The 27,485-nt window shown below is 47.3% G+C and overlaps 1 protein-coding gene across 1 annotated transcript; it reads left to right on the forward strand.

Moving 5' to 3' along the window:
- The first annotated feature begins 3,682 nt into the window (after positions 1-3,682).
- Positions 3,683-27,283, forward strand: SEZ6L2 (seizure related 6 homolog like 2). The gene is made up of 18 exons (XM_081165751.1): positions 3,683-4,690; positions 8,569-8,796; positions 9,339-9,656; positions 9,779-9,912; positions 10,455-10,647; positions 12,969-13,154; positions 14,018-14,189; positions 14,635-14,798; positions 15,893-16,087; positions 17,613-17,751; positions 18,949-19,145; positions 19,915-20,109; positions 21,271-21,462; positions 21,706-21,897; positions 22,029-22,067; positions 22,191-22,308; positions 22,637-22,739; positions 24,557-27,283. The coding sequence occupies exons 1-18, from the start codon at positions 4,618-4,620 to the stop codon at positions 24,584-24,586; spliced, it is 2,868 nt and encodes a 955-aa protein (XP_081021877.1). The 5' UTR covers positions 3,683-4,617; the 3' UTR covers positions 24,587-27,283.
- Positions 27,284-27,485: the final 202 nt, after the last annotated feature.

The following is a 27,485-nucleotide window of genomic DNA, read 5'->3' on the forward strand; positions in this document are numbered from 1 at the left end:
AAGAGAAGGACTTGGTGTACTGTGCAGATATTGCGCAGCTTCTGCTCAAGCTTGGAGTGCCACAGTACAAACCCAAAGATTGGAGACTGTTCATTGACAGCAGCAAGCGATCACTGAAATGTGTTCTGCTACACAATGGCAACCAGTTTGCCTCTATACCCCTGGCTCACTCGAGTACACTGAAGGAGAACTATGAAGCGGTGAAGTATGTGCTGGAGAAAATTGGTTATGATCAGCATAAGTGGTTTATTTGTGTTGACCTGAAGATGGTGAACTTTTTGTTGGGACAACAATCTGGCTTCACCAAGTACCCATGTTTTCTGTGCATGTGGGATAGTAGGGACCATGCTCAGCATTACACAAAGAAGGACTGGCCTGTGCGGGAGGAATTGGTGCCTTGCAAAGAAAGGAACATCATCGACGACCCTCTGGTGGACAGAGACAGAATACTCTTCCCACCGCTGCACATCAAGCTCGGCTTAATCAAGCAGTTCACCAAGGCTCTGGACAAGGATGGTGACTGCTTCACTTACTTGTGCCAGGCTTTTCCAGGATTGACCATGGAGAAGTTGAAAGCTGGCATCTTTGATGGTCCTCAGATCCGTCAGCTCATCAGAGATCCAGAGTTCGGAAACTCGATGAACAAAGTGGAACTGAAAGCATGGAAGGCATTTGTTCTGGTAGTGGAGAACTTTCTTGGCAACAATAAGGCCAGAAACTACGCAGAACTCGTCAACAACATGCTGACTGCTTTCAGAAACCTGGGCTGCAACATGAGCGTCAAGATGCACTACCTATTTTCACATAAGGACCAGTTTCCTGAGAACCTGGGTTCAATGAGTGACGAGCAGGGGGGGAGATTCCATCAGGACATGAAAGAGATGGAGACAGGTATCAGGGTCGCTGGGACACAGTCATTATGGCTGACTACTGTTGGACTCTGAAGAGAGACCTCCCTGCCACTGAGCATTCCAGGAGTTCCAAGAAACGGAAGTTCAAGCCCTAAAGTCTGAAAAATGGTGATGCAACATGCAATTTATGTGTACTTACCTTTATCAATGCCCACCATTCAGTTTACAGTAAACCTGACCTGATGGAGAGAAACGGATGCCATTTCCTGATTCAACAGTACAAAAATACCCCAAATCAGTTGTAGAAATCTAGACAACATTCAAAAAGTAAAAAATTGTTGCCCAGTGTAATCACCACCCCTCTAGAAATCATTTTAAATATTTATTTCTTCATTTTATTATTTTATTTAAGGTTAAGGTAAAATCGGGACGCGGGTGGTGCTGTGGTCTAAACTACCGAGCCCATTGGTCTTGCAGATCAGAAGGTTGGCGGTTCAAATCCCCACAATGGGGTGAGCTTCCGTTGCTCTGTCCCAGCTCCTGCCCACCTAGCAGTTTGAAAGCACGCCAGTGCAAGTAGATAAATAGGTACCACTGCAGCAGGAAGGTAAAAGGAGTTTCCGTGCGCTCTGGTTTCTGTCACAGTGTCCCGTTGCACCAGAAGCGGTTTAGTTATGCTGGCCACATGACCCGGAAAGCTGTCTGTGGACAAACACCGGCTCCCTTGACCTGAAGCGAGATGAGTGCCACATCCAATAGTCGCCTTTGACTGGACTTAACCATCCAGGGGACATTTACCATTTTACCTTTTATTTTATTTATACCCCATCTTTCCTCCTAAGGGGTCTCAGGGTAGCAATATATTCAGTAGGAGGTGATGAGAAGGCCCTCTGCCTGAGACTCTGGAAAACTGTTGCCAGTTGGAGTAAGCAGTATTGCACTAGATGGGCAAATTGTTTTGATATAAAGCATTTTTCTATGCTCAACATTTGTTTTCAAAGGACTGGGGTGAGTGTGGGGGGGTATGTGTTTAGGATGCACACTCACTTCTTGGTCCTCAGAACTGCCCCACATGATGAATAGATAACCTGCCCTATAATATTAATATTCACGCTCTATTAGCACTATAAATATGCATGGCACTCTTACAAACTACAGGAATGCTGGTCCCTGCCCTGCAAAGCTTACGGTCTAAAATTTGACAACCAGGGCAGGGGCAAGACAAGAAAGATGGCGATAAAGGCAAAGAATATGTGTTGTGTTCAGTTCAGTTACGCATGTTTCGGGTTCGTTTCAGAAGCCTAGGACTCACTCATCACTCCCTTTGGGTTGCATAGGGCAGGTGCAAGGGTGGTTGTGACGGACAACATGTTTTTCAAATAAGCTTGTGTGTCATGGCTGATTTTCTCATTGAGAAATCCAAGGGTGATCCAGAACACAGCTTGAAAACGAGCAGAAGAAGACCCTTGGCTTATTTCCTGCTGTCCAGCCCCCTCTCATATTGCAACCAAGCCCTGAAACTGAACATCCGTCATCCTTGGTATTGCCCTTAGCAACTTCCCTACCAGTCTCTGGTACCTATCTTAGCAACTGCCTGGCAACTACAGTGCCTCCCTTAGCAACTGCTCTCCCACTGCAACTCCCATAGCAACCATTGTGAGGGAAGATTAAGTTGAAGCAGCCAAGGAAGGGAGATTCCCCTCCTTTCTGCTGTTCCCCCCAACAGCCACCCCACCCTATTCAAATGTCTCTCCATCCCACATAACTCCTCTTGGCCCCCACATTCATTCATTTCAGGAACTTCCACACACCCACCTTGATTCTCTCTCTCTCTCCCCCACAGTCTGTGATGAAAGGGGGCAGGGCTGTTGTTGTTGCTGCTGCTGCTTTTGCCTTGCTGAAGAGGTTTATGGGAGCGATATATTTGATGGCAGAGGTTGTTGGGAGCGGTACCCAGATATGGGTACAGGAGCTTGCAAATTAAGCAACATCTAATTTGGGGAGAAAGGGAGGTAAAATGAGCAACTTACTAAAGGACAGGGATTAACTGTAACCCCCTGCCCCCAATAATTCTGGAACATTGCAAAAAAAGGAAAGGAAATAAAGGCAACATTGCTGAATACAGAATGATGAGGTATATAAGAATTTGAGGACAATTAACGCATTTGTGAGAAAACTGAGGCCTGTAGTTTGCAAAAACCCATAGAGAGCTAGGATGCTGAAGGTGGCATAAAATACAGAGAAACTGATATACTAAATACTGTTGATGCAAATCCAATGTCTCTGCCTGGATACCTGAGTTGAATTTGCAAGAACTGCATAAAAGTTGCTCTTCTTTGCAAAATGGACTAAGCTACTTAGGCACCTTGTTGTGGTACGTTTTAAAGTGCTACCCCCTGAATCTCTCAAAAGGAAGTACAGTATCTAAATGTGACCCATGTTTAGTGGACAGCCATATAATAGTCAACATGGGTTGTTGTTTTTTTCTTCTTCTAAAATTCCAGCCCCCTGCTTATTAAAGAAGCATAGTTTTGCCTTTGCATTTCCCCCCTCCCATGTATTTATTTTCAGCCTCAAAGAAAAAGAGATCTGCTTATCTGTAGGTATTATTTTGCAGATCCAAGGGCTGCATTTTAGTTAAGGCCTCTGTGCTGCTTGCCAACAAACATTGCATTATCTTCATATATTTTTTTTAAAAAAAGGTCAGGTAGTTATTTTCCTTCATTGCATTTGTAAGTCATTTACCGATACTCTAGGCACCCTCTGGGGTGGGAGTGGAGGATCTAGATTCCACATTCTGCAAAAGGCTACCCTAGGACCCAGAATAATCTGTAGCTACCGGCTGCATTTCTGTTGCAAATGCACAGGCTGCCATCCATTGCGTTTCATTGTCAAGGACAGAGAGAGCTAGAAACAGAGAGAGAGAGAGAGAGCGCTACTTGATTTGCCAAACGAATTGATAGGCACCCAAGGTTTTACTATTTTTTTTTAAAGGGCAGATTACTGCATCCATCTGATCTCTCTTTTTTGGCAACTGAATCTGAATTGCTTTGGCAAGATTGGGAGGGGAGGGCGAACAATGTGCCATAGGTAATAAATGTAAAGTCTCTGAAATGACAGGAATCTATATGTGACTTTTTAGATCGGTGTGTAGGTGGGCTTGTTCACAGCTTTTGCTGAAGGGTTTATAAGGTGTCATATGGGTTTGTGGAAAGACAGGAGGATCCACTTCATTCATCCTGCCAAGAAACCAGGGAGCCAGTGCCTTTTCATATGCAAAGAAATGCTTCTCTGCATCCTGCATTTTCTGTGTTAAAGTGGGCTTAGGTAACTGCTATATTCTGTGGGCAAAAACCATAAGAGAGACAGAGGGAGGCATTATTTGTCAAAGAGGCCTGGAACTGAAAATGAAAAGGTGTTACACTGCTTCACCTTTAAAGTATGTATGTATATTTATCTAAAGGAAGGTATCTATATGACTTATCTGTTTTTTAAAAAAAATAAGTGTTGTACGCTTTCAAAAGAACAACTAATGAGCAGCAAAAATATTTCAGAAATAGCCAACTATTTCTGAAACACAAATCCTAGATTACTTTTGGAAGGGAGAGAAAAAAGAGGAAGGAAGAAAATAACACAGGAATAGCCATTGCAAGGGAATCTACTGCATTTTCATTTGCTAAGCAGGCTCCTGGCTCCACGGCTCCCTTGCCTGGTAGGAGAAGGAAATAGCTAGACTAGGTATTCTGCAGGTCTGAAGAAATCCAAAATGGGCTGTTCGGAAAAAGCAGCGTCCAAAATGCTGTTCCTTCTGCTGCTTAGCTCTGTGCCTCTTCTACAAGGTAAGGGGGCCGGCTTTGTCGGGAGAGGGGTTTGGGTGTGTGTGTACCAAAACGGAATGGGCTTGTTGCATTTTGACAGTGTTTTGTACCAAAGGAAAGGGGATTGAAAACGCATCCTCATCTCCCCCCCCCCCCCAGGGTGCAAATGGCAGGTGGGTCTGTTGTGAACGCGGTGTTGCAGGCATATGAGCAATATTTCCAAACGCACCTTAAAAAAAACAACCTGAAATATTTTTCTGCCTTGCATGGAAACACATGGATATTAAAACAGCTTTGGGTATGAGATTGTGATGGGAGGGTACACGAAGGCTGCCAGGGTTATTATAAGCGCTTGCAAAATGAAACGAGGGATGGAAAAATTGTTGCACAGAGCTGGGAGGTTCTGTGCCTCCTTGCAAAAAAAGAAAGGGAAAAGGGGGTGATCCTCTTTGGGGTTTGTAGAGGTGAAATACAGAGATCTGAGGAGTAGCATGCATCAGTAGCAAACGAATGATAATCAAGGGTGTTCTAGGGGAAATGGACAGGGAAATACTCTGTTTAAAAAGATTACAAAATATACTACAAAGGGGTCCATAAACTGCCTTTGCTTTTGATTATTAGTATGCCCCCCGCAACATTGTAAAGGGGAGCACAGGCTTCAAGGCAACCAATTATTAATAACGGGGGAGGGGTGTCAGGTTGTCGCAGAACATTGCAAGTGAAGCAGAAATTTGGGGCTGACCCTTGATTGATACGAGTGCAGACAGGACATTTGGGGTTGGGAGTTGAGTTGAATTTTGAAACGTGGAGGTCAAAGAATTGGGGTACAAATAGATGCTGATGTGTGTAAGAAAAAGAAAGAAAGTGGGGTGTTACATACAACACTGCAAAGAAAAAGATTCAGGATTCCTGCATTGCTAAAAGGAGACATGCTTTTTCATGCTACGTAGAAACAAAACAGGTTTACAAGGTCCCTCTTAATAAAAATGGATCTCTTCGCAAAATCAGAAAAGGGGTGCCCAAACGTAAGGATTGTGTTTCTTCTTCATTGTCATTCAGTTCTGGGGTGTACAGCATGCAGGGTTGTGTAAAGAGCTGAAGAGATTTGGGGAACTGTGGCATAATGGAAAGGGGGGGGGGGCAGGCTGGCTTGGGCAAGGCATTTCCAAACAGAATCAGCGCAGCTTTGCAATGCAGTTAAGGTGGGGGAAAACCTCAGTGTTGCTGGATTTATGTGGGGTGCTCAGCTGGGGTAGCAGGCTGCTCCATTTTCAAGGCCTTAAAGTACCATGGCAGCAAGAAAACGAGATGTGGGAGGGCAGAAGGGTTGTGAGGTAGAATGGTGAAAGATGAGGCTAGGCCCAGGACTCCATGAAGGTTGGGGTTATTACTGATGCACTGCAGGAACTAAGGATTTGGGAAGCATAGATTTTTTTCCATTTGGGTGTGGAGACTAGATGTTTATCTGGATTCCAGCTAACTGTGTTCCTTCCTATACTATCTTGAAATCACAGGTGTCACCCACCTTCATTGATTTTTATTTTTATGGCAGGGGGAGGTTATATGTGAGCAATCACTCACTGAGGAGATGCTGAGTGTGTGATGTGCCACCAAATTAATGTGGCCTTCCACAGAAGGTTATCTTTCCCTGCCTAACAACCGTTCTCTTTCCCAGAGGCAGCTCCTTTTTTATTTTTGACATCTGTCTCGTTGAGGGGGTGGCTGGCTGGCTAGGAGTGGCTGACGGATCCCTAAATGGGATGGGCCTTCCCACACCGTGGGGGTCTCTCTGCCACTTTACTGTGGGGTGGCGAATGACTGGGCCCACAAGGCCTGCCAGGCAGCTGGCCTTCTTAATGGAGCGAGTTCAGAGCAATTAATGGCTCGCCAGCAGCTGCCAGGATCTCACATGCTGTCAGACGCCTACGGCGGCGGCGGCTGTCACTGCCGAACTTGTCACATCAAGGCAGCAAGAGTGATGTGCGGGGCTCATCATTCAAGGCCCTTCAGCCCGTGATCCGCAAACCCCCCTGCTATCCCATCCCTGAGCTGCCTCTTAGAGCCTGCCAACCACCTTTCAATCAGCGCCCTGCGTCCTAGCCTACAGGCTCTTTCCCCTTCTATTTTCCTAGCACCAAGGCCAAACTTAATGTGTAAAATATGGAGCTAAATGACGCAGCCTTCTGCAGTAAAATGGGAGGAGGGAGGCAGACAGGCAAGCATTCACAAGAGCACTTAACACACATTAGTTACCTCCCAGTTTGCATGTTAGCTACCGCTTCACTGTCACAAGATCATGTCTCTCCAATTGGCTTGCCTTCTTATCACACTTCAGCTGCGCAGTTTGCCGACAGTGCCACTTTATCACAGATAAATTCCTCCACCTTAAACACACACTGATCACCCATTTTGTTCACAAGGCCTAACTTCTAAATGAACAGCCTCTTCGTCCTTTTTTAACCAGTATGTTCATCCAACCAGCATTGATAAAAACAATGAGTTCTTCCAATAAGAGTTCATTCAGTAGATTTAGACCCTCTAAATGGTTATGAGAACACCCCTGCTTGCATCTGCAAATGGGCACATAGGATTATAGAAACAGACTGAATCAGCGAGGGGGAAATATCTCATTTTTACCACACTTAAAGAAAAGTGTAGTCTGGGCTGCAGCCCTAGAACACTTTTCTAGTTTAGTGAGTAAGCCCCCTTGAACTGTATGTTAATGACCGCACAAAACAATTCTTTTTGTCTGGATTAATTAACAGCTGAGAAAGCAAGATAACCAGGGTGGGTGGGGAGGCAGGACTAAGAAATATTTCCACTTTCTTTTAATGGGCCAGCATCAAATTCTTAGCGTGCTCTCATATAGAACAAAGGCTTCAGAAGTCTTTCCAGGATGAGGGGGCAGTGTGAAGACCCCTAGGTGCCTGTATCAAACACAGATGCGTGGGAAGTCTGAGAACTGGAATTTATTTCCGTTTGGGGCAATAAGCAGGCATGTGGCCCAGTGCTCCAGTTAGGGATGGGAAGTTTGTGTGGAGGGACCCTTCGCAGTCTATAAGAAACACCTCTGTTTTAGCCAAAGCATCACCCTCCTGTAGCTTTCTAAAAAAAAGCCCCAAAAGAGGTCTACACGAATGCTAAGAGGACTAGGGGTACATCTTCTCCCTCAAGTTAAAGCACAGAGGTGGCCAAATGTTATAACAGAAGTGGTGGAGCAATGGAAGTGGTGGCCAATGTTGTGCATGCCTTTCCCCCCACCGCCAAGCCAAGGCCATATTTCAGGGATGGACAGTTGACCTATGGGTGGGAGTGGCTGGGCTTCCATCACCACCGGTCAGTGGCCAAGTGACTTATTCCTCCTCAGCCGACCTTATGCCCACTCAGAACCACCTCTTCCTCGTTCCTAGACAAGGACAAGGGGCATGACTTTGGACAGAGGTGGATTGTCAGGCCTAAGTCCGTGCTGCCACAAGGCCTGCAGCCATTTCCATATCCCACCAGGCGGGCCTTGCTGAAATTATGAAGCCTCGTTTCAGCCAAGTATTGCCAAGACCAGTATGTGGCCAGGCCACACTGCTTCCTCTCTCCTACTCAGGGTAGACCCACTGAAATAAAGGAACCTAAGTTGGTCATGTCTACTAATGTCAATGGATCTACTCTGAGCAGGACTGGCATTGGCTGCAACCCACTATGCAGGGCACATGGACCTGGTAGGGTTAGTTTTGTTCTGTGCTGAGGGACGTAAGGAGGACAATGCAAGATCTGGATTGTGGTGGGCGGAGATGTGGAGGCCTGTATTGTTTGTCGACTTCTTCGTTTATTGCATGTCCTCCCCAGTCTTCTTCTGGGGAAGCTCAAAAGCTGATAGGTTTCCATTCACCCTTCCTTCGCTGCAGGCCTGCCCCTCTGGGAAAATGACGATGTGGTCCCGGCTACCCCCTCCCCACAGCTGGAGGCCCTGGCATCGGAGGCCATGGGTGGACCCAAGGAAGAGGAACTGGGGATCTCAGCTGAGGTCAGGGGGTCCTCACCCCCCAGCCCCGAAGGCCTCTCTGAGTTGCTGCAGGGGGCACTGCTGAGGAAGGAGTTTCTGGGGGGCGAGTTGATGGAGGAGCCCATCCCTGGTGAGGAAAAATAAATAAATAAACTGGAGGAGGGTGGGAGAGGAAGGGGGAGGTCGTGGCACCCTCTTTGGGCATGGCTGAAGTAAAATGGGGTGGCTTGTGTGGGAAAGTGTGGCTGGAGGACTATGGATAAAGTAGGTTTGATTATTAACTGGAATAAACATTCCAGTTTGGTAAATAATGGTAATAAATACAGTGGCAGCTGGTCCACTGGGGTGCTGGGGCACAGACCCACGAACCTTAGCCTTCTTACTTAACAACCAGTCAAGGCTGTGTGTGGCTGTGCCTGTCATTTGCTCTAGCGCCACCTACTGCTGGCCTCCCAGCCTTCCGCCCTACCAGTCCCATTGAGTACCAGCCACCAACTATTTCTAATAGATAGCCATTGGTTTACTGCCAGAAAAGCGGTATGCATTTTGCAGAGTGGCTATTGGAAGGGTGTGGTGGGGGGCTACAAATGTACATGTTTCCCTGTCATCCATTCTGATTTCCCTTGCCCTGTTCTTTCCTTCTCTCCCACCATTGCCATCGTGGTGTCCTAGGAGGTAGCCCTTCCACGCTGCCCCCATTCCACCCTCCTGTCCAGCACTTGGATGGTGGGATGGTCCCCGAAGCCTCTGAAGCTGCAGCCACGGGTCCTTCCCCTTTGACCACTGCTGCACCGCCCACTGGCTTCCTCCTTACGACCCCTCCGGCTTCCACAGCAGCTGCGCCCCCCCGCCTTCCACCTCCACCTGATGAGACCGGGTCTGCCGGCCAACACATCTCGGCCACGACCACGGCCTTCATCCCCGAAGGCGATGAGGAGACCACCACCACACTTATCACGACGACAACCATCACGACGGTGCACACGCCAGGTGAGGGGTGAGGCTGTGGAGTGTGGACAGATTCCAGAGTTGGTGGACTTGCTTTAAAGTGTGCTTCCTTAAGGCAGTGCGAAGCCATTTTGATTTTCATTGTTTGTGTCTTCCTTCCCAAGTACTGTGCAACAACAACATCACTGACGTGGAAGGCTACGTGGAATCTCCGGACTATGCAGGCGCTACTTTCTATGGGGGCCTGGATTGCACCTACACAATCTCTGTTTATATGGGCTACGGGATAGAAGTGCAGGTAAGCTACAAGAGAAAGTGCTAGCCTGAAAGCTGAAAGATACTCGCTGTTCGTTGTTCTAAGTGTTTTTTAAAAGAGGATGAGAAGGTAGCATAAAACTTGGCCTTTTCTGGTTACCTTTGATTCTTGTCCTTCAGATTTGTCTCATTTTTCTGTCTGCAAGACAGAAAGAAAAATCTGCTTGTTTGCTGCCAACTGCTTCTAGATGTTGGAGAATTGAAAATACCTTCTCTCAATGTATGGATGCTGACTGTGACTGAAATTTATTTGCTCCCTTCAGAGAAATAACAACATCTTGCGTTACAGTCTTTCTCACAAATAGGTTTACATTTTGCATCCCCAGTCAAAATTCTCAGGTCTTAGAGGAAAATAATGGTGTTCTTAATTTTTAATTCTCAGACAAAAAGTCGTGGTTGTGTTTGGAGGGCGGGTAAGCTTAGACGTGTCCTTGTAAATCATTTGTTCTGGGTTTCGGTCCAAGAGAGGGAAAGCTCTTTTTTCTTCCATTCTTTGTCCTGACTTTGTCCACCTTCCACCCCCAGGTGCAGAGTCTGAACCTATCCAAAGAGGATTCGCTGACCGTAGAGGGCCTGGGAGGGGAGAAGCCTGTTGTCTTGGCCAATGAGTCCCTGATGGTTGAGGGGCAGGTGATCCGCAGCCCAACCAATCAGGTGTTGATCCACTTTCAGAGCTACCACACCACCACCCCTGGAATCTTCAAATTTCACTACCAAGGTAAGAAATGGACATTTCAGTCACCCCTTGAAATATGTGAAGGAGCAATTTACCAACCACGTTTAAAGTAAGTGGCTTTTAACACTTTAAAAACAGGCCAGTAGTTTTGTGAAGTTTTGAAGTGGCTTGTTTGGACCAGGCTATAGGCTATAAGATGTGCCACCCTGACCTTCTTTAGGAGGAAGAGCAGGATATAAATCAAATAAATAATAAAATCAGACCTGTTGGGAACCAATCCTTAGTTGGAGTAACTGGATCTTAGGATGTGATGATTATTTAAATGCAGCACGACAACAATTGTGATTGCGGTAGATCTGTTTGTCTAAATGCAGGGCTCTCCAAATCGCATGTAAATCCTGTTTGCTTAAAGTCACATATAAGGTGAGTGCAGGTCTTATTTTTAGATCAAAAGGGCGAGGGGTCTTAGCCATTTGCTTCTGATAGTGAAAGTTCTGGTAGTAGAATTGAGAGAAAGGTTCTTAGGGGGTGAAGCTACTACAGACAGTAACCAGTGGACACAATATAATCGAGGCAAAGTGTAGAATATCATTAGTCCATGACAATGAAGAAGGATGTGAAAATGTGGTATTTAACTATGCTGTTAAGCTAAATTGACTAAGAGTGACTAAGAATGATGACAAAAAAATAGTAGACTTTTGTTGGGTTGGGAAACCATGACTTGAATACTGGGAGAGTGAAGCACACCCCTCTACAGAGATATCTCATTTATAAATATGGTGCAAGAGCACATTTAGATGTAATCCATTTGTTACATGATTTGTTTTTGTAATTAGTATGGGATTTTTAATGTCTGTGTACAGTGAAATGTTCACAACAACAACAAGTGTGGGGGCAGACTCAGGTTTAAACAAATGGGTCTGCTGCCATTTGGGTCTAGTTTGAGCCACGTTATTAACCGATCGAAGAGTCACAGAAGCAGGGTCAGGGTGGTGCTCTGCAAGACCTGAGAGAAATCCCAGAGATGGTACATGGTCCTAGCTTGAGAGTTAGAGATTGAGGAGCCAAGAACAGAAGGAGGATCTCTGGGACTTGGGCAACAACTTGGAGAGGACCTAAACTGTTTTATTTGGGCTGCCTCTGTAGATGCCTGAAACAAAGGCCCTCATGCTTAAAGTGGCACATTTCCCCCCTGGCAGAAATGTTGTGGTTCATCATGTGATCAACATCATCTCTTTCCTTTACGTTGCAATATGGCCTGACAATCCAAGAAACCTGGATCAGTGATTTGGATTGGAGCTTAAGGTTTACCAGTTGCTGGAAACCACGGGAGGAAAGAGTGTTGTTGTGATCAGGTCCTTGTGAGACTAGGATGCTGGAATAGGTGACTGGCCGGATCCTGCGTGGCTCCTCTTGCATTCTTATTATGCCTGCCAGTTACAAATCCTTGGTTCCATTATTTAGCTTCTCCACCAACAGATGGGGCTGCAGACTTTTATCCTTCTTCAGCTGCTGTCCTTTATGTTACCATATTGTTGTTCTTTTGACAAAGTTAAAGCCATGTTTTGGGCTGAAGGACTGATGTTTCTTGTTTCCCTAACTAAGAATCAGTGCCCTCCCACCACACACTCATCTATGGAAGTAGAGGCTTGGGAGCCTGTGAAAAACAAGCAAATTTCAGCTTTTGTTTTATAAAGCTAAGTTTCCAGCCCTCATGTTTATGGAAAGAAACTTGAAAATGTGTTGGCAGAAAGGGTTACAAGCAAGGAGTCCAGAGTAGAAGAAGAAGAAGAAGAGTTTGGATTTGATATCCCGCCTTTCACTCCCCTTCAGGAGTCTCAAAGCGGCTAACATTCTCCTTTCCCTTCCTCCCCCACAATAAACACTCTGTGAGGTGAGTGGGGCTGAGAGACTTCACAGAAGTGTGACTGGCCCAAGGTCACCCAGCAGCTGCATGTGGAGGAGCGGAGACACGAACCCGGTTTCCCAGATTACGTGACTACCGCTCTTAACCACTACACCACACTGGCTAATGGGTTGTTTTTTTTTTAACCCTCTCTATTTTCTAATGCCTATATTAAAAATTTTCAACTGATTACCAAGCGGCATACAATTCCACAATAAAAACATTATAGCAAAAAGTGAAATGTGCTGATCAGCTGTCATCCAACATCTTCCCCCTTTAGAAAAAACTATATGCAAATTCAGCCTTGATTTTGATGGAAGTCATTAAATCAGTCGCTGAATGCTTCAAATTTCCTTCTCCTCGATCCTTCCCATTTCTCATTCTCTTGGCCTTGGGCCATGTGCTTCTTTTTGACACCGCATTCCTTCGCTGCCCCCACCCTGTCCCCCAATTCTAGCTTTCCTCCTGAGCTGCGGCTTCCCCAGCCGACCTGAGAATGGCGATGTCATGGTGACTGACCTCCACCCAGGTGGTTCTGCCACTTTTAAGTGCGAGTCAGGCTTCCACCTGCGAGGGGAAGAAACGCTCATCTGCCTCAACGTCAGCCGCCCTCGCTGGAGCGGCACGAGCCCTGCATGTGTGGGTGAGTGAGTGGCCAAAGCAATGTGGGGTTGTGGCTCATTTGGCTAGAGCATGGTGCTGAAATTGCCAAGGGTTGCGGGTTTGATCCCCGTATGGGCCAGCTGCATATTCCTTCATAGCAGGGGGTTGGATGAGATGATCCTTGAGGTCCCTTACAACTCTACAACTCTGATTCTAGAATGGAACAGGGTAGCCTTGGGGAAAGGCAGAAGAGGGGTAGACCGCTGACCAAAGAAAGGTCTTTTGGTCCATCGTTCAGCCAGGACACTGAGGTCCTCCTCTGAGGGTCTTCTGCTGGTTCCCTCACTGTGAGAAGTGAAGTTACAGGGAACCAGGCAGAGGGCCTTCTTGGCAGTGTTGCCCACCTTGTGGGAACATCCTCCCATCAGATGTCAAGGAAATAAACAACCATCTGACTTTTAGAAGGCTCCTGAAGGCAGCCTTCTTTAGGGAAGTTTTTAACGTTTGATCTTTTATCGCTGTTATTATTATTATTATTCCGGGAGCCGCCCAGAGTAGCTGGGGAAACCCAGTCAGATGGGCGAGGTATAAATAATAAAATTTATTATTATTATTATTATTATTATTATTATTATTATTATTATTATTATACATTGGCCAAGCAGGTTAGAGTGTGACACTCCTTCTTGTGTTTTGTAATTCATAACACAGAGAAGGACCTTGTGACTGTTTAATAGGGGTTTATAAGAGGGTAAGTGGTGCCGAGAGGAAATAAATAGAAAAGATTCTCTCTTTCTCTAAACAATGGAAGTCAAGGTTGTTCAGTGAGTTGATCATTAGTTTTTGGGATATATAACACTGCTATTACTAATATAGCAATATCTGGCCTTTGTCCCCCGCTAGCTTCCTGTGGAGGGACAGTCCACAATGCCACTCGTGGGCGCATCGTGGCTCCTGAGGCTGCAGGAGGGCCTCACGGCCGGAACCTCACCTGCCGCTGGTTGGTGGAGGCGCCCGAAGGCCAGAGGCTTCACCTGCACTTTGAGAGAGTGGCCCTGGACGAAGACAACGACAAGTGAGGAAATATCGAAGCACAGGCGCTGCAGGAGAAGGAGATGAGGGTGGCGGAGAGGTAGAAAAGCTGACAGGGAGCAGAGAGGAAGTATTTGCAGCTGGAGGGGAGAACGGGGCAGAGCAGAGAAAGGACAAGAAGTGGTTGAGGGGAGGCATGAGAAGATGATGGCGAGGAAAGGAGACATCAAGGGAAGGAAATGTGGGAACAGGGAGAGCAGGAGAAGGTAAGCACATCAGAGAAGATGTTGGTTCAACTGATTAAGGGGAGCTGGATGGAAGCAGTCAAGATCTCTAGGGCTTGGGGGGGGGAAGCAGTGGGAGACAGAGGTTTGGGGCAGTCCTCTTAAGTTAGATTGAAGCTCTCAGGAGGTTTGAGGTGAAAGAATACAGTGCTTTGAGGAGGAGCAGGCCCAGTCACGCAGGGTTTTTTCCCCCCTTCTCCCCAGACTGATGATCCGCAGTGGGAGCAGCGCCTTTTCCCCGATCATCTACGACTCGGATATGGATGATGTCCCAGAACGGGGGTTGCTGAGCGATGCCCAGTCTCTCATTGTGGAGCTCACCAGTGAGGGCCCGGCCACGCCTCTCATCCTTAGCCTGCGCTATGAAGGTGAGAGCAAAGACCTCCCCACTTAGGTGCCCTCAGAAATGGCAGGAGCAGGCCAGCGTGGAAACCGGCATCTGGTATTGGTTGCTTCTGATTTGTAATTCTGGATGACTGATTAAATCACGGTAAGTATAATCAAGTGTACGTATTCATCACCGTAGAGACTATTGTCTTGGAGCAAATCCAGAATATTGCATTTAGTGGACTCATAAGGTAAAGGTAAAGGACTCCTGACAGTTAAGTCCAGTTGCGAACTCTCGCTTTACTGACCGAGGGAGCCAACGTTTGTCCGCAGACAGTTTTTCCAGGCCATGTGGTCAGCATGACTAATCTGCTTCTGGCGAAACCAGAGCAGTGCACGGAAACACCGTTTACCTTCCCTCTGGAGTGGTGCCTATTTATCTACTTGCACTTTGACGTGCTTTCAAACTGCTGGGTTGGCAGGAGCAGGGACAGAACAACGGGAGCTCACCCCGTCGCAGGGATTTGAACCGCCGACCTTCCGACCGGCAAGTCATAGGCTCAGTGGTTTAGACCACAGCGCCACCCGTTTCCCTACGGCGCCACCCGCGTCCCTCATATAATCCTATTAATACACATTATATTAGAATTTTGGAGAATGGCTTAATCTGCAAATAGCAACAGGTTCCTAACATTTGAAGGTTGTCTTAGTAAGTCCAATTATGATTTAACTTTTTGGGTATAAGTGTGGCACTGCAGCAAAGTATTGCAGACTGAAGTACGTCTGCTCAGGGTTGCAAAAACTCCATTCTTTCCCACCTGTTTTGCCTCCCCCCCCCAACTGGAGTCAGCATTTCATTCTCACTGAACGTGCTCAGTCCTCATTAGGCTATTTTGTTTGGGGTTGTTGTTGTTCTTCTTCCCATTTTCTGGCAACTAGAATCAGCCGGTGCTGGTACGGCTGAATGTCACACACTGATTTGGACTAACTACCACCAAGGCCTTTGCCTGCAGATTCCTAGTCAGCAATGGACTACTGCCATCTACTGGCTAGTACTGATACAGCAAAGGGAGGGGCCAGAAATTGGTGTTTACCTGGGAAGCTTTCCTGACTCTCTTGCTCCTCCTCCTGGCAGCTTTTGATGAAGACCGTTGTTATGAACCATTCCTGGCACATGGAAATTTCAGCACATCAGACCCACTGTATCGCATGGGGACTGTGGTGGAATTTGCCTGCAGTGCCGGATACATGCTTGAACAGGGGCCTTCTGCCATCGAGTGCATTGATTCAAGAGACCCCCGCTGGAATGAGAGCGAGCCCACCTGCAAAGGTAATCTCTCAGCCTACTCAGCCGTGCCGTTTGTTATGGTAAAATCTGGGTGCGAGGCTGCTCTGCCACCCAGCTCGCCGGACTAAGTCCGCGGGTCCCTGCGGAGGAAAATGAGCTCAGCCGGAGACAGGAGCAAACTGGAGAAGATCCAAGTTTATTGCGCAACAGGTTCAAGGCGAGATTGAACAGCGAGAAAGGGGTGACATGAACTTTTAAAACTTCCCTCCATGTCCCAGAATACAGTGCAAAATACATCCCAGTTACATCATGAACACATTAAGAAGAGGTTGGGTTACACAGGATTAACATATGGAGGAGGGAGGGGGAATATGCAGAGCTGGAGATATGCGCAGATAAGCACATCCTGAGTACCGGTGATGAGAAGACAATGGTCCATGTATGCATAGTCTGCCACCTGGCATTGCCCGGAGGAAAGGCTTGGCAGAGTAATTTGACAGGATTAGGATCTTGACACCTTGCTTGAGGGATTATGGAGGACAGGGGAGATGTCATGGAGTCCTAGAGAAATTGAGCAAATTGGCACGTTGATTTTCTACGAATTTTATAGATTTTAGTCCCTTTTGACATTGACAATTGGACTCGGAAATAAATGGATATATTGTAGCAAAGAAGAAGGTGAAGAAGACATGCCCCCCCTTCCGTATCACGTTTAACGCCAACTCTTTCCATTTTGTTCTTGAATTTCTTGATAACTCTGCCTTATGAATGTGTACAAGTGATCAGCAATGCAGTGCCTCAAGATTCATTTTTCTGTGGTGCTTATCAGTTCACATAACTGCGTAGGGAGATGGGCAGGACAAAAGGGGGCAGGTTGAGAATGACTGGAAGGAGATTTAAGTCACGAGAGATTGCGCTGGTGGCACCAGGAAAAGAAAAAAAGCAATTCTGGGAGGACAGAAGGGGCAAAATCTATTTGTAGGTGAGTGAGTTGGGTCCAACATGTTAAGATCTCTGAAAGAAAAAAATAACAGTATTTGTTAATAATGGGTCCATAAATCAGGAGGGGGTCTCCTTGTTGGGAAGGGTGGGGGCTGCTTGCCCTAGGTGCAGCTCTTGTCTTTATGAAGTCTGAAAACCAAATGGGAAAATGGCAGTTTCCTAAGGCTTTGATGCCACTCCACAAGCAAGGCCAGGTAATTTGGAACCCCACTGTTGAAGAAGGATTTAGACAGAGAAAATTTCTCCTCAGACTGAAGCCTCCTATTCTACAGGTTGGCCCAGGAAAACATAATACATTTTCAAGTTAGCGAGTGTATTTAGTGCTAATCCTACAGGCACTTATCTGTCTGCAGGCGCCATTGGAATGAATGGGTCTTGCTTCCAAGTACACCAGAAGTGGTGCAGAGTCACAGTCTTCAGGGCAATGAGGTCTGGGGCCTGGGTTTATCTTCCCACAATTCCACAGAAGGATCTAGTTTAAAACTGGCTTAGGTTGGCAGTGCCGATGCACCTTCTGATTCAACATGTGGCCTCTTCCTGACTGTTGTGTTATTTCCCCCTCCAGCCTTATGTGGGGGGGAGCTCTCTGAGTCCACAGGCGTCGTCCTTTCCCCTGATTGGCCCCAGTCCTATGGGAAAGGCCAGGACTGCGTCTGGGGCATCCGGGTGCAAGAGGAGAAGCGAGTGCTGCTGGACATCGAGATGTAGGTTCCACCTTCTGCCGTCACCATCAGCACCACCACCCCTTTTAGGGGGCGGATCCTCATGATTCAGGCATCGATATCCCATATTGTCCTCACATGGTCTTCCGAAACCACCATCCATCATTAGATTGATTGTTCAAGTCATTCATCTCACCCATTTAATATGGTAAGGTCCTTGCATAAGATTTGGAGATGTCTCATCTGACATAATAGGATGCCCTTTGTGATACAGGCAGTGCCTGAACAAACCAGACTCTGTGGCAAGTTCTTGGTATTTTTAGGAGCAAATTTCTACATTTTAGGAGGAGGATGTTGAAGGGAAGTGGTGTTCTTAATCATCAACACAAGCAGGAAAATTATTTAAACAATAATTATGCTGCTGCTCCTGGTGATTTATTTTTTTTGCCACTGGCACTGTACGAGGACTTGACGGGAAATGGCAATGACAAGGTCTTTCCCCCATGAAGTTTGCTATCATGATTAAGATATATAGGAGTAAAGTGATGAGAGAAAATAATTGCTTGGTTTAAATGTTGCAAAAAAGGAAGGTTATTTATTTATAATTCCATTTTTAATCCTATCTTTCTCCCCAAACCCACATAAAAATCTGGAGGCCTGAGGAAATGGATCAAACCTCACACCAAGCAGAAAACAACAGCAACCCCAATGTATGCAGTTACAAGTCACATAGCGATGAAATAACTGTGTACACCCATTCTTTTTTTTAACCCCCAACAACCTCACAATAGTTTGAACACTGTCTCTGAACAGGAAGAAACCACAGTGAAGTAATTATTTATATTAAAAAAGAATAGCTGTCTGCATGGCTGGATTCTGCTATCCATTAGCCTGATGGCTGCCACACTGCTTTTGCAAATGCATTCTCAAGTGCTCACTTTGAGGTTACCTGATTGAGCATCTCCCCATTGTAAAACATGTCCCCGTTTCTGCATGCTAAAAAGAAACTTCCTTTAAAGAACCTCGTTTTCCTTAGTGGTCCTAGAAAGCCTGTGGTTCTCTAACCATCCATTCATCCATTTATTCACCTGTCTATGCATCCTTCCATTAGTCTGGAAGAGAGAAATGTTGGAGCAGGTTAAGCGACCTAATCCTGCCACTTGGCTCTTCCTCTTTCTTTTTTAACGATGGTTCCTGTTTGTGTGTCTCTCTTCCCCTCCACCCCAATTCTCTTTCTAGCCTCAACATCCGCAAATCTGATGTGCTGACCATCTTTGACGGGGGGGACCTGACAGCCCGGATCCTTGGCCAGTACTTGGGTCCCCACCCCCGCTTCAGCCTTTACTCTTCGGGCCCAGCTGTCACCCTCCAGTTTCAGTCGGATCCTGGGGACCCCCTTTTTGGCCTCAGCCAGGGATTCCTGGTGCGGTACAAGGGTATGAGAAAGAAGCCCCGAGCAATGGGCGGGAAATGATGGAAACGCCATAGAGAAGAAACGTATTTCGGACACATCCTGCAAATATAGTCTATCAGGCCAGACCCCAAAGTTGTTTGGAAACATCATAGGGGATCAGGGCAGGGTGGGGTGGGGAGGATGTTCTCATATGCTCTGCTTGTCTGAGATTCCCCACTGGAAAAGAAAGGAAGGCTGAAAGAGCAGGGGAGAGAGAAATTGGGAAAACATGGTTATCCCACTGCTGACACCAATCCTGCTTCCATTCCAGCCTGGATTGCTACAGAGATTTTAAATACCCAGTGTAGGTTCAAATTTTGTTATCTTGACAGTGTTATTGCAGGGGTCTTTTCCTGTGAGACAATCATTAACCAGAAGAACAAGATATTCTATAATGTTTCCTTCTCTCTCTCTCTCTCTCACTCTCACTCACACACACCCACACCCACACCCACACACCCCTTGCTGTCCCTATCAAGTCATTCTATTTGTCCATGGAACAATGGACTTTACTCACCAGACAGAAAGCCCCATAGTGTTGTGTGCAGAATCCCTGATTTGGGATTTCCCTTCAGATTGTTGCCATCTCACTGTTATCCTAGGAGAGTTGCTTGGGAGGACGGGCCTGTAGGACTCCCCGCATACCACGGGAAATTGGGAGAAGGAGAAGCATAGATGGCGGTGGTGGGGAAGATGGCCTGAGGGAATCCAGTCCAGTCCCTAACTCCTTCCTCTCCTCCCTGCTCTGGCAGAGGTTCCACGAAACGACACTTGCCCCGAGCTGCCCGAGGTGGAGTTTGGCTGGCGCACAGCTTCTCACGCTGCCGTCATCCGCGGCACAGTGGTGACGTACCAATGCGAGCCAGGCTATGACATAGTGGGATCCGACATCCTCACCTGCCAGTGGGACCTGTCGTGGAGCAACAGCCCTCCCACTTGCCAAAAGAGTAAGTCTTCCTAGGGCCAGCGGTGGGGTGGTTTTCACCCCAGGAAAGGCATCCTTTTTTCTTTTACCACCCCCCCTCCCGGACTCAGAATATACCAGCAGAGACCTGGGTAGCAGGAGGGTGAAGAAAGAGGGTAAGCAAAACCTGCTGGAGGGAGAGCCATTGTGGTGCAAAAAACATTGGGTCCCGTGGGATGGAAATTGGGTCCCTACTAGGAGTCATGAAGTAGCCATGGACTACTGAAAGCCTTGCTCAAGATCCATGTTTTGTTTCTGAGCTTTCAAACAGACAGAGCCTATACAGCAAAGGTGGGAAACCTCCAAGGCCCAACAAGCTTCCTCAAGGCTGTTTTGGGCAAGCCATGCTAAATCTGCCACCACTCTGGTCGCTGGGAGCCTCTCAAGCTTTGTGTAAAGTAGGATTGGATTCCCAAACATCAGCTGCTCACTTTGGGTGCACAAGGAAGTTCACTGCCGTGCTAAGCAGGATTGACCTCCCAACACATTGACTGACGCAAGGAGAGGCCAAGCCTGCTGGATTCAGACACTCAAGAGCTCCCTGCAGGGAACTCTCTCACGCACCCCAACTGAGCACTCAGCAGAATGGAAACCCCTGCGTCCATGAAGGGTCTGCCCTCTGCTTTGTTTTAGCTGCAGTTTTGGTGCAACTTCCTTTCTGAACCAGGAAGGGGTTTGTGCTGAATCTTGCCTGTTTGGGACTTCAGATCACCTTGCAGGCAGCATTGCCTTTGAAGGGGTTTGCACTGAAACATCCACTATTCCCCTTCATTTGAACCATGCCATGCTTCCACCAAATGATGTCAAATGTGACATCAGGTGATTGGCATTTCCACTCACCTATCAGATTTGCAGAGTTCCTGATAAACATCTGGCCTGTGGAGCCAGAAAGGTTCTCCATTGCTGCCATGCAGGATTTTGACCGCAACACAAAGAACTAGAAACTTGTTTCACTTAAGAATGGAAGATAAGAGGCTTTTGGGCAGCCCCAGACCCCATGTCCCATGTCCCATGTCCGCACCATATCAGGAAGAATATTAGTTCCCACATTGTGAGGCATAGCACCCTCAACAGGGAAGGAAGAGGAGATCCACGGGGCCCACTTCTCAAACCTGTTTTCCTTCCTCTCTACTTCTTCCCAAAGTTGTGAACTGCGCTGACCCTGGGGAGATCAGCAACGGCAAGCGCAGTGTCTCAGACCAACGTTTCTCCATTGGCTCCCACGTCCAATATTTCTGCCATGAGGGCTACGTGGTGGAAGGGAGCAGCACGCTGACCTGCTACAACCGGGACACGGGCACCCCCAAGTGGAGCGACCGGGTGCCCAAATGCGTCTGTGAGTAAAGAAGTGGGGGTCCTACTGAGAAGGGAAGAAGCTGTGTTGGCAGAGCTGGCAGGGGAAAACCCGTTCTGAGCAAGGGAACCCCTGGAGCCCAGAAGGGAAGATTACAGGGCTGCGGGAGGTTGAGCAGGGGAAGAGAACCATAGCTGCTGCATCAGGATTTTGAAGGGAACGTGTGCAGGATGGCCAAGTTGGCCTTCCAGTTTGGATCCGAAAGCCTCTTGGTCTCTCTTGCAGTGAAATACGAGCCCTGCCTGAACCCTGGCGTCCCAGAGAACGGGTACCAAACGCTTTACAAGCACCACTACCAGGCGGGAGAATCCCTGCGCTTTTTCTGCTACGAAGGCTTTGAGCTCATCGGTGAAGTGACGATCACCTGCATACCTGGCCACCCATCCCAGTGGACCAGCCAGCCTCCTTTGTGCAAAGGTATGGCGTTCTCCCTGCTCCAGTCACCGCCGCATGTGGCCTGCCCACTCCCCATCCCTCCCACCCCCCTCTGCCGTGATTGCCTCTTGCTGCTCTCTAAACGCCCCCCTTGGTCTCTTTCCCTCCCCCAGTGGCCTATGAGGAGTTACTGGATGGCCGGAAGCTAGAAGGTGAGGATGGGATTGTGATGGGGAGCTTGGGAGGGGAGGGCCGGAGCAGGAGGTGGGTGAATTTGCCACTGGATCTGCTGCTGAGGTCACTAGCATGCTCCGTTTGCGCCTTTTGTTTTGCAGTCACCCAAACGACAGATCCTTCCCACCAGATGGAAGGTGGCAACATCGCCCTGGCCATCTTCTTGCCCATCCTCCTCGTTATCCTACTGATTGGTGGCATCTATGTCTACTATACCAAGTGAGCTGAGCCTCCACAGATCTTGGGGGGCAGAGGGTGGAGTTGGGCCTTGGCCAATGGGTGGGCAAGGGCCGAGTGGCGTTGGATGTAATAGGTTGCGATGGAGCAACTTGCCCCTGCCCGACGAAGGCAGAAGGCTGTGGTTCTTTGGTGCTGTGAGAATCTTAAATTGGAATGGAGAGGTATTGTGTGATGTCACCGCTGGATATTGAGGGTGCTCAGCCCCCTTCTTAAAAACTGGGGGGGGGGGAGTGCCGGGGCCCCGGCAGCCCGACTGGCTTGCTTTGTTCTATCTTCTCCTTCTCCTCCTCCTTTCCCCCACCCCCAGGTTCCAAGGAAAGACGCTTTTTGGCTTCTCCTTCTCCAGCTCCCACAGCTACAGCCCCATCACTGTGGAGTCTGACTTCAACAACCCTCTCTACGAGGCTGGGGTGAGATGCTCTTTGTCCTGCGGCCGGTGGGGGAATGGGGAAGAAGGTTGCTAAATGGGACGTGAATGTCTGTGAAAACACCACTTTTTTTAAAAAAAAAAACCCCATTTTTTAAAATAATAATAGGTGGTAGAAGTAGTATAGTAGTATTTCTTAAAATTATATACTGCCCTTCATCTGAAGATCTCAGATGAAGATAAAAATACAGGATAAAAACACAAAAGAAATAGAGCAGAACAAAACCGTAACCACCACCCCTTCCCACAAACACATTTAAAAGGGGATTAATCAGGCAGAGGCCCGGTTGGATAAGAATGTTTTTGCCCCGCATCTGCCTGGCGTGCTCTGGTCCATGGAGTCACGAAGAGTCGGACACGACTAAACAACAACAACAAAGATGTGTAATGAAGGTGCCAGATGAACCTCCCTGGGGAGAGCATTCCACAAAAGTGGAGCAACTGCAGAAAAGGCCCTTCACGCTTTATTGCAAGGGTGAGGAATGTTTTTCAGCCCAAGGACCACATTCCCTTCCAGGGACCACAGGCTAATAGTGGATGTGGCCAGAGACAGAAGTGGCTAGAGCAATCGAGGGCCAGTTGGAGAGACTTGGAGGGCCACATTTGGACCTTGGTTCTCCATCTCTGCTCCGCATGGTGTGTGTTTTAAAATAAATATCAGGGAGATTGGAATTCAATATATCTTATAGCAGTTTCTGGGGCATGAGAAGCTCCAGGGGCTGCAGTGTTATTTTGTTTCCTTAGGGGTGATTTAAAAAAAAATAATCTGAAAAATCACCCTGATTTTGTAAAATTTCTGTTATGCTCTGCATGTGTAAGTGGAGGCTGATCTGCTACCCCACATCCAACCCCCAGAGAGAGACTATCCACGACTCTCTTTTGTCTTCGGGGACTATAAACCAGGATATGAGCACGCTGAGCAACAAACTGGGATGCCAGAAAAATCACTCTGTAGCTTTTGAAAGCTAATGTTCTGTAACAGGGATGGGAAATATTTTTCTTCCCTTCTGGGGATCCAGTCTTCTAGGGGCCGCATGCCAGGAGTGGGAGGGCCAGGGGCAAAATTGGCAGAGCAGGAAATGGGAGTTTTACCTTTCTGCAGTAGACTAGCCTCTTCCCACCCGCACAGCCTTCTCTGTCCTCAAGGCAAGCAAGCAAGCCTTATCAGAGTTCAAGGGCACATTGCACATTGGTAGCAGCAGCCACCAACTTGGATGGCTTAAAAAGAGTATTAAACTAATTCAGGGAGGACGAGGCTGCCTGTGGCTATTAGCCAGCGTGGCAATGTTCCCCCTTTGGAGGCTGTATCAAGGGAGGAGAGTGCTGTTGCATTCTGGTCCTGCTTCCATGGGTATCTGGATGGCCATTGGGTGAACAGGATGCTGGGCTAAGATGATCCAGCAGCACTCTGCTTATATGCTGATGCTTTTCCAAACACAGTAGTTCTGGTTGGGGCTGGGGGTGCTCCCAATGCACATTCAGTTTACAGAGGAGGAATTTTCCTCAGGATCAAAGCAGAGGAAGAAAAGCCCCGGTCACGCCTGCTGCGGCCCCAATAATGATCAACCCCACAAACTGATGCTAGTTGACACATTTAACATCACGCGCAGTCGAGTTCTGAACGATGTCTTGGACTAAAAGTGGCTTCCCAGAAGCGTTTTGTAAATCAACCGGCATTAACTTCCTAGCTGCCAAATTCCTCCGATGTTTGGGGTGGTTCGGGACGAGGAGAGCGTTGGCAAAACTCCACCCGGATGCTAACGCGCCCTTTCCCTCCTCTCAACTTCTCTCCGCTGGCAGGACACCAGAGAATACGAAGTTTCCATCTAGAAGATGTCAGAGGATTCGCGTTCTTCCCCCCCAACCTGAGCGGGTTTGAGGAGCAGCGACTGAGAACGATTCCTATTTAAGGAGGGAATAGTGGAAGGTGGTTTCGGGGGAGTTTAGGGGAAACGGCCGGGAAGAGGGGGAGCTTCTCCTCTCTGCCCCACAGATTCACCTTCCTCCCTTCCTCCCCATGTTGCTGCCTCACTGTCCACTCTCCCAGCTTTGGACTCTGTCCACTCCCCCCCCCACTCCCTGTAAATACCCTCTTCAATGTGCCAAACGCGTTTCACACACAGACAACACACACACGCACACAGGTTTTTTTCCCTGCTTTACCTGTTTCTTTACTTCTCTGTTTATTTGTTTGTTTGTTTACTAACTCACTTCCCTCCTCCCCGCCTGTTGTTTATTATTTCCTTAGTGGTTGAGAAAGGAGGGGTTGCGCCTCATCCCTTTCTTCCCTTGTCTTGTCCCCCACGTCTTTTCTAAGGAGGTGGATATCAGTTTTAGGTGCTGCCATTAAAACAACAACACACACTTTGGAAAGTAGATTGTACAGTAACATCACTCGAAACCAGCATTTTGTGGCGCTTGTAGGAGACCTTGCCGTAAGCAAGCTGTACTTGGTGCCAAAGGGAATGGCATAAAACAGTAGAATAACACAATGGAAAACTGATGATAGATGCTGTAAATCTGAGGTGGTGGCTAACCTTTTTTTTTTTTTTTTTTTTGGCTGCTCCTCCGCTGATCCATGCTGATTATCTGAGGACGGAGGGATGGGGGAGGCTATTGCTCCCTCCCTACTCATCAAATGATCAATCTGGTGACCTGGGAGGGGGGCAATTGGCATCCCCATTGGGGGCTGGGCTGGGCAGAGAGACGGAAAGCTCTCTGCCCAGCCCAGCACCATATCTACTTAATCCCACAGCTGCCAAAAATCAGTGGGGTCTTGGAGGGCAAGAAAAAATGGAGGAGCCACATCAGGCTCCTGGGCCTGGGGGTTAGCCACCCCTGCTAAATGAAGAAACCCTAATTCTAAACACTTTACTTGGGAGTGAGTCCTGTTGAGTTCAGCAGAACGTACTTCTGCTATGATCTTGTGCAACTGAGAAAAACCATTTACATCCCCTGAAATAAAACCAACACCTCCTGTCATTTGAGAGGGGGAAGAGCAGGGTCACAGAACATTGTGCTTCTACCTGACCATACCATAGCATAGATAGGTTTTGCAAAGGCCCCACATGGTGAACTGAGGCGGCCCTACGAGAGAAACCAGCAACGGGTTCGTAGAGATATTAAGGTGACACACTCTGCTTAGATGGCACCTTTGTAATTAAGCGGTATATTGAGGGGGCTCTTGGTAGATCCTGCAAAAAGAAGGCGCTGTTAATAGCAGCTTAATAGTGCAACTCTTGCGTATGTTTACTTGGCATGAAATCCTGCTGCGTTCAGTGGGGCTTCCTACTAAGGGCTTTCTGATTAAACCTTGCCATTCTTCCTCTAATCCTCCCACCAACCCCCCTAAAAGCAAGAAAAACCATCCCCTGCTCCCTGTCGAAAAGGTCCTGCAAAATACAGATCCCACTATAAGATGCTTGCTTAAGAATTTTTGGCATGGTGAGGTGGCCCGGCCTCAGGCAGCAACTTCTCAATCATTTCGTTTGTTATCACAATGGAGAGGGAATCGTTTTTGATTTTCTGTCTGAGGCAAGAAAACGTTTTGGGATGTCTGCCCCCCAAATAAAAATAAGACTTATATGCTCTCATCTTTGAATAAATATTCCACTGGGGAAAACAATCCCTGAGTCTTCATTCGTTGCGGAGACTCTTAAAACATGAAATCTGGTGGTCCATAGACTTTTAGGGCATGAGCCTCTGGGAAGTTCTCATGAACAAGCCCCATTGATTGACTTACATGCTTACATTCTTTGTTTTAATGGAGCGCCCACAGAAGAACTTCCCACTGCGTTGTAACCTCATATAAGTTTCCCATAATTTCCCTCAATTTCTGCCTTTTCAGATTAACACGCAGGTGGAAAATGAATCTCAGATTTGTCTTTTAAGGAATGAGGCGGAGTGGTTATTTCCCTAGTGAGCAAGTTCCCTTAAAAACAAAACGTTGGGCTATAGTGATTTGGGGGCAAAGGAATTTCTAAGGCTATAGCATAGGCAAGTATTTTTTATGACTCAATTAAAAAAACCACACACCCTTGAAGCCATTAATCTTACACCTGCTTTTAAGAACAATTGTGCCAATATTTATTTTTTATTTTAGTTTGCTGCCTTTTAAAATGACGAAACAAACCCACTGTATATTTCTCTAGCTTGCTTATAAAAATAATAAAAATAATGAGGCTTTCTAGCCTCGAGTTCTCCATAGTATCCCTTGAATGATAGAACACAGATGGATATTTACATTTGAAAAATCGTTTTAATCCTTTTAAAGGCTGGTTTTCTTATTAAATGGTGCCATACCCATTTGCAAGGAAAATTACATGTGCACTAGGTGTTAGTGTCTGCTTTCTGGGCAGAAGGGCATTTACTCTTTCAGAATACACACCAAGCAAGGGAGAGGTTTTCCCCTTTAATCATCAGAATAGAAAGTCATTAACTGTCACTTGACACCCACTTTAAGGATGCTGAGAAAGCATTTTGTGTGGCTCTCCCCGCTTAGGTGTTTGTAAAAAAAAGAAAAGAAAAGAAGGCAAGATCCACAGTGCCAAAATGTATGAAAATAATGTTTTAAGAAATCAAGTGCTAGGAAGAGACCTCATCCCCCTAGGACATTCTCTGCAAGCTTATGGGAGAATCCCGATGGGGAGTGCCAAATCACACACCCTAGAGGAAACGAAATCTCAAGTCCCCCAAGGGTGTATATGGGGCAGGGGAGGCGTTTGCCTCC

This window comes from Podarcis bocagei, assembly GCF_964188305.1.
Source record: "Podarcis bocagei genome assembly, chromosome: 13".
Taxonomy (NCBI): Eukaryota; Metazoa; Chordata; class Lepidosauria; order Squamata; family Lacertidae; genus Podarcis; species Podarcis bocagei.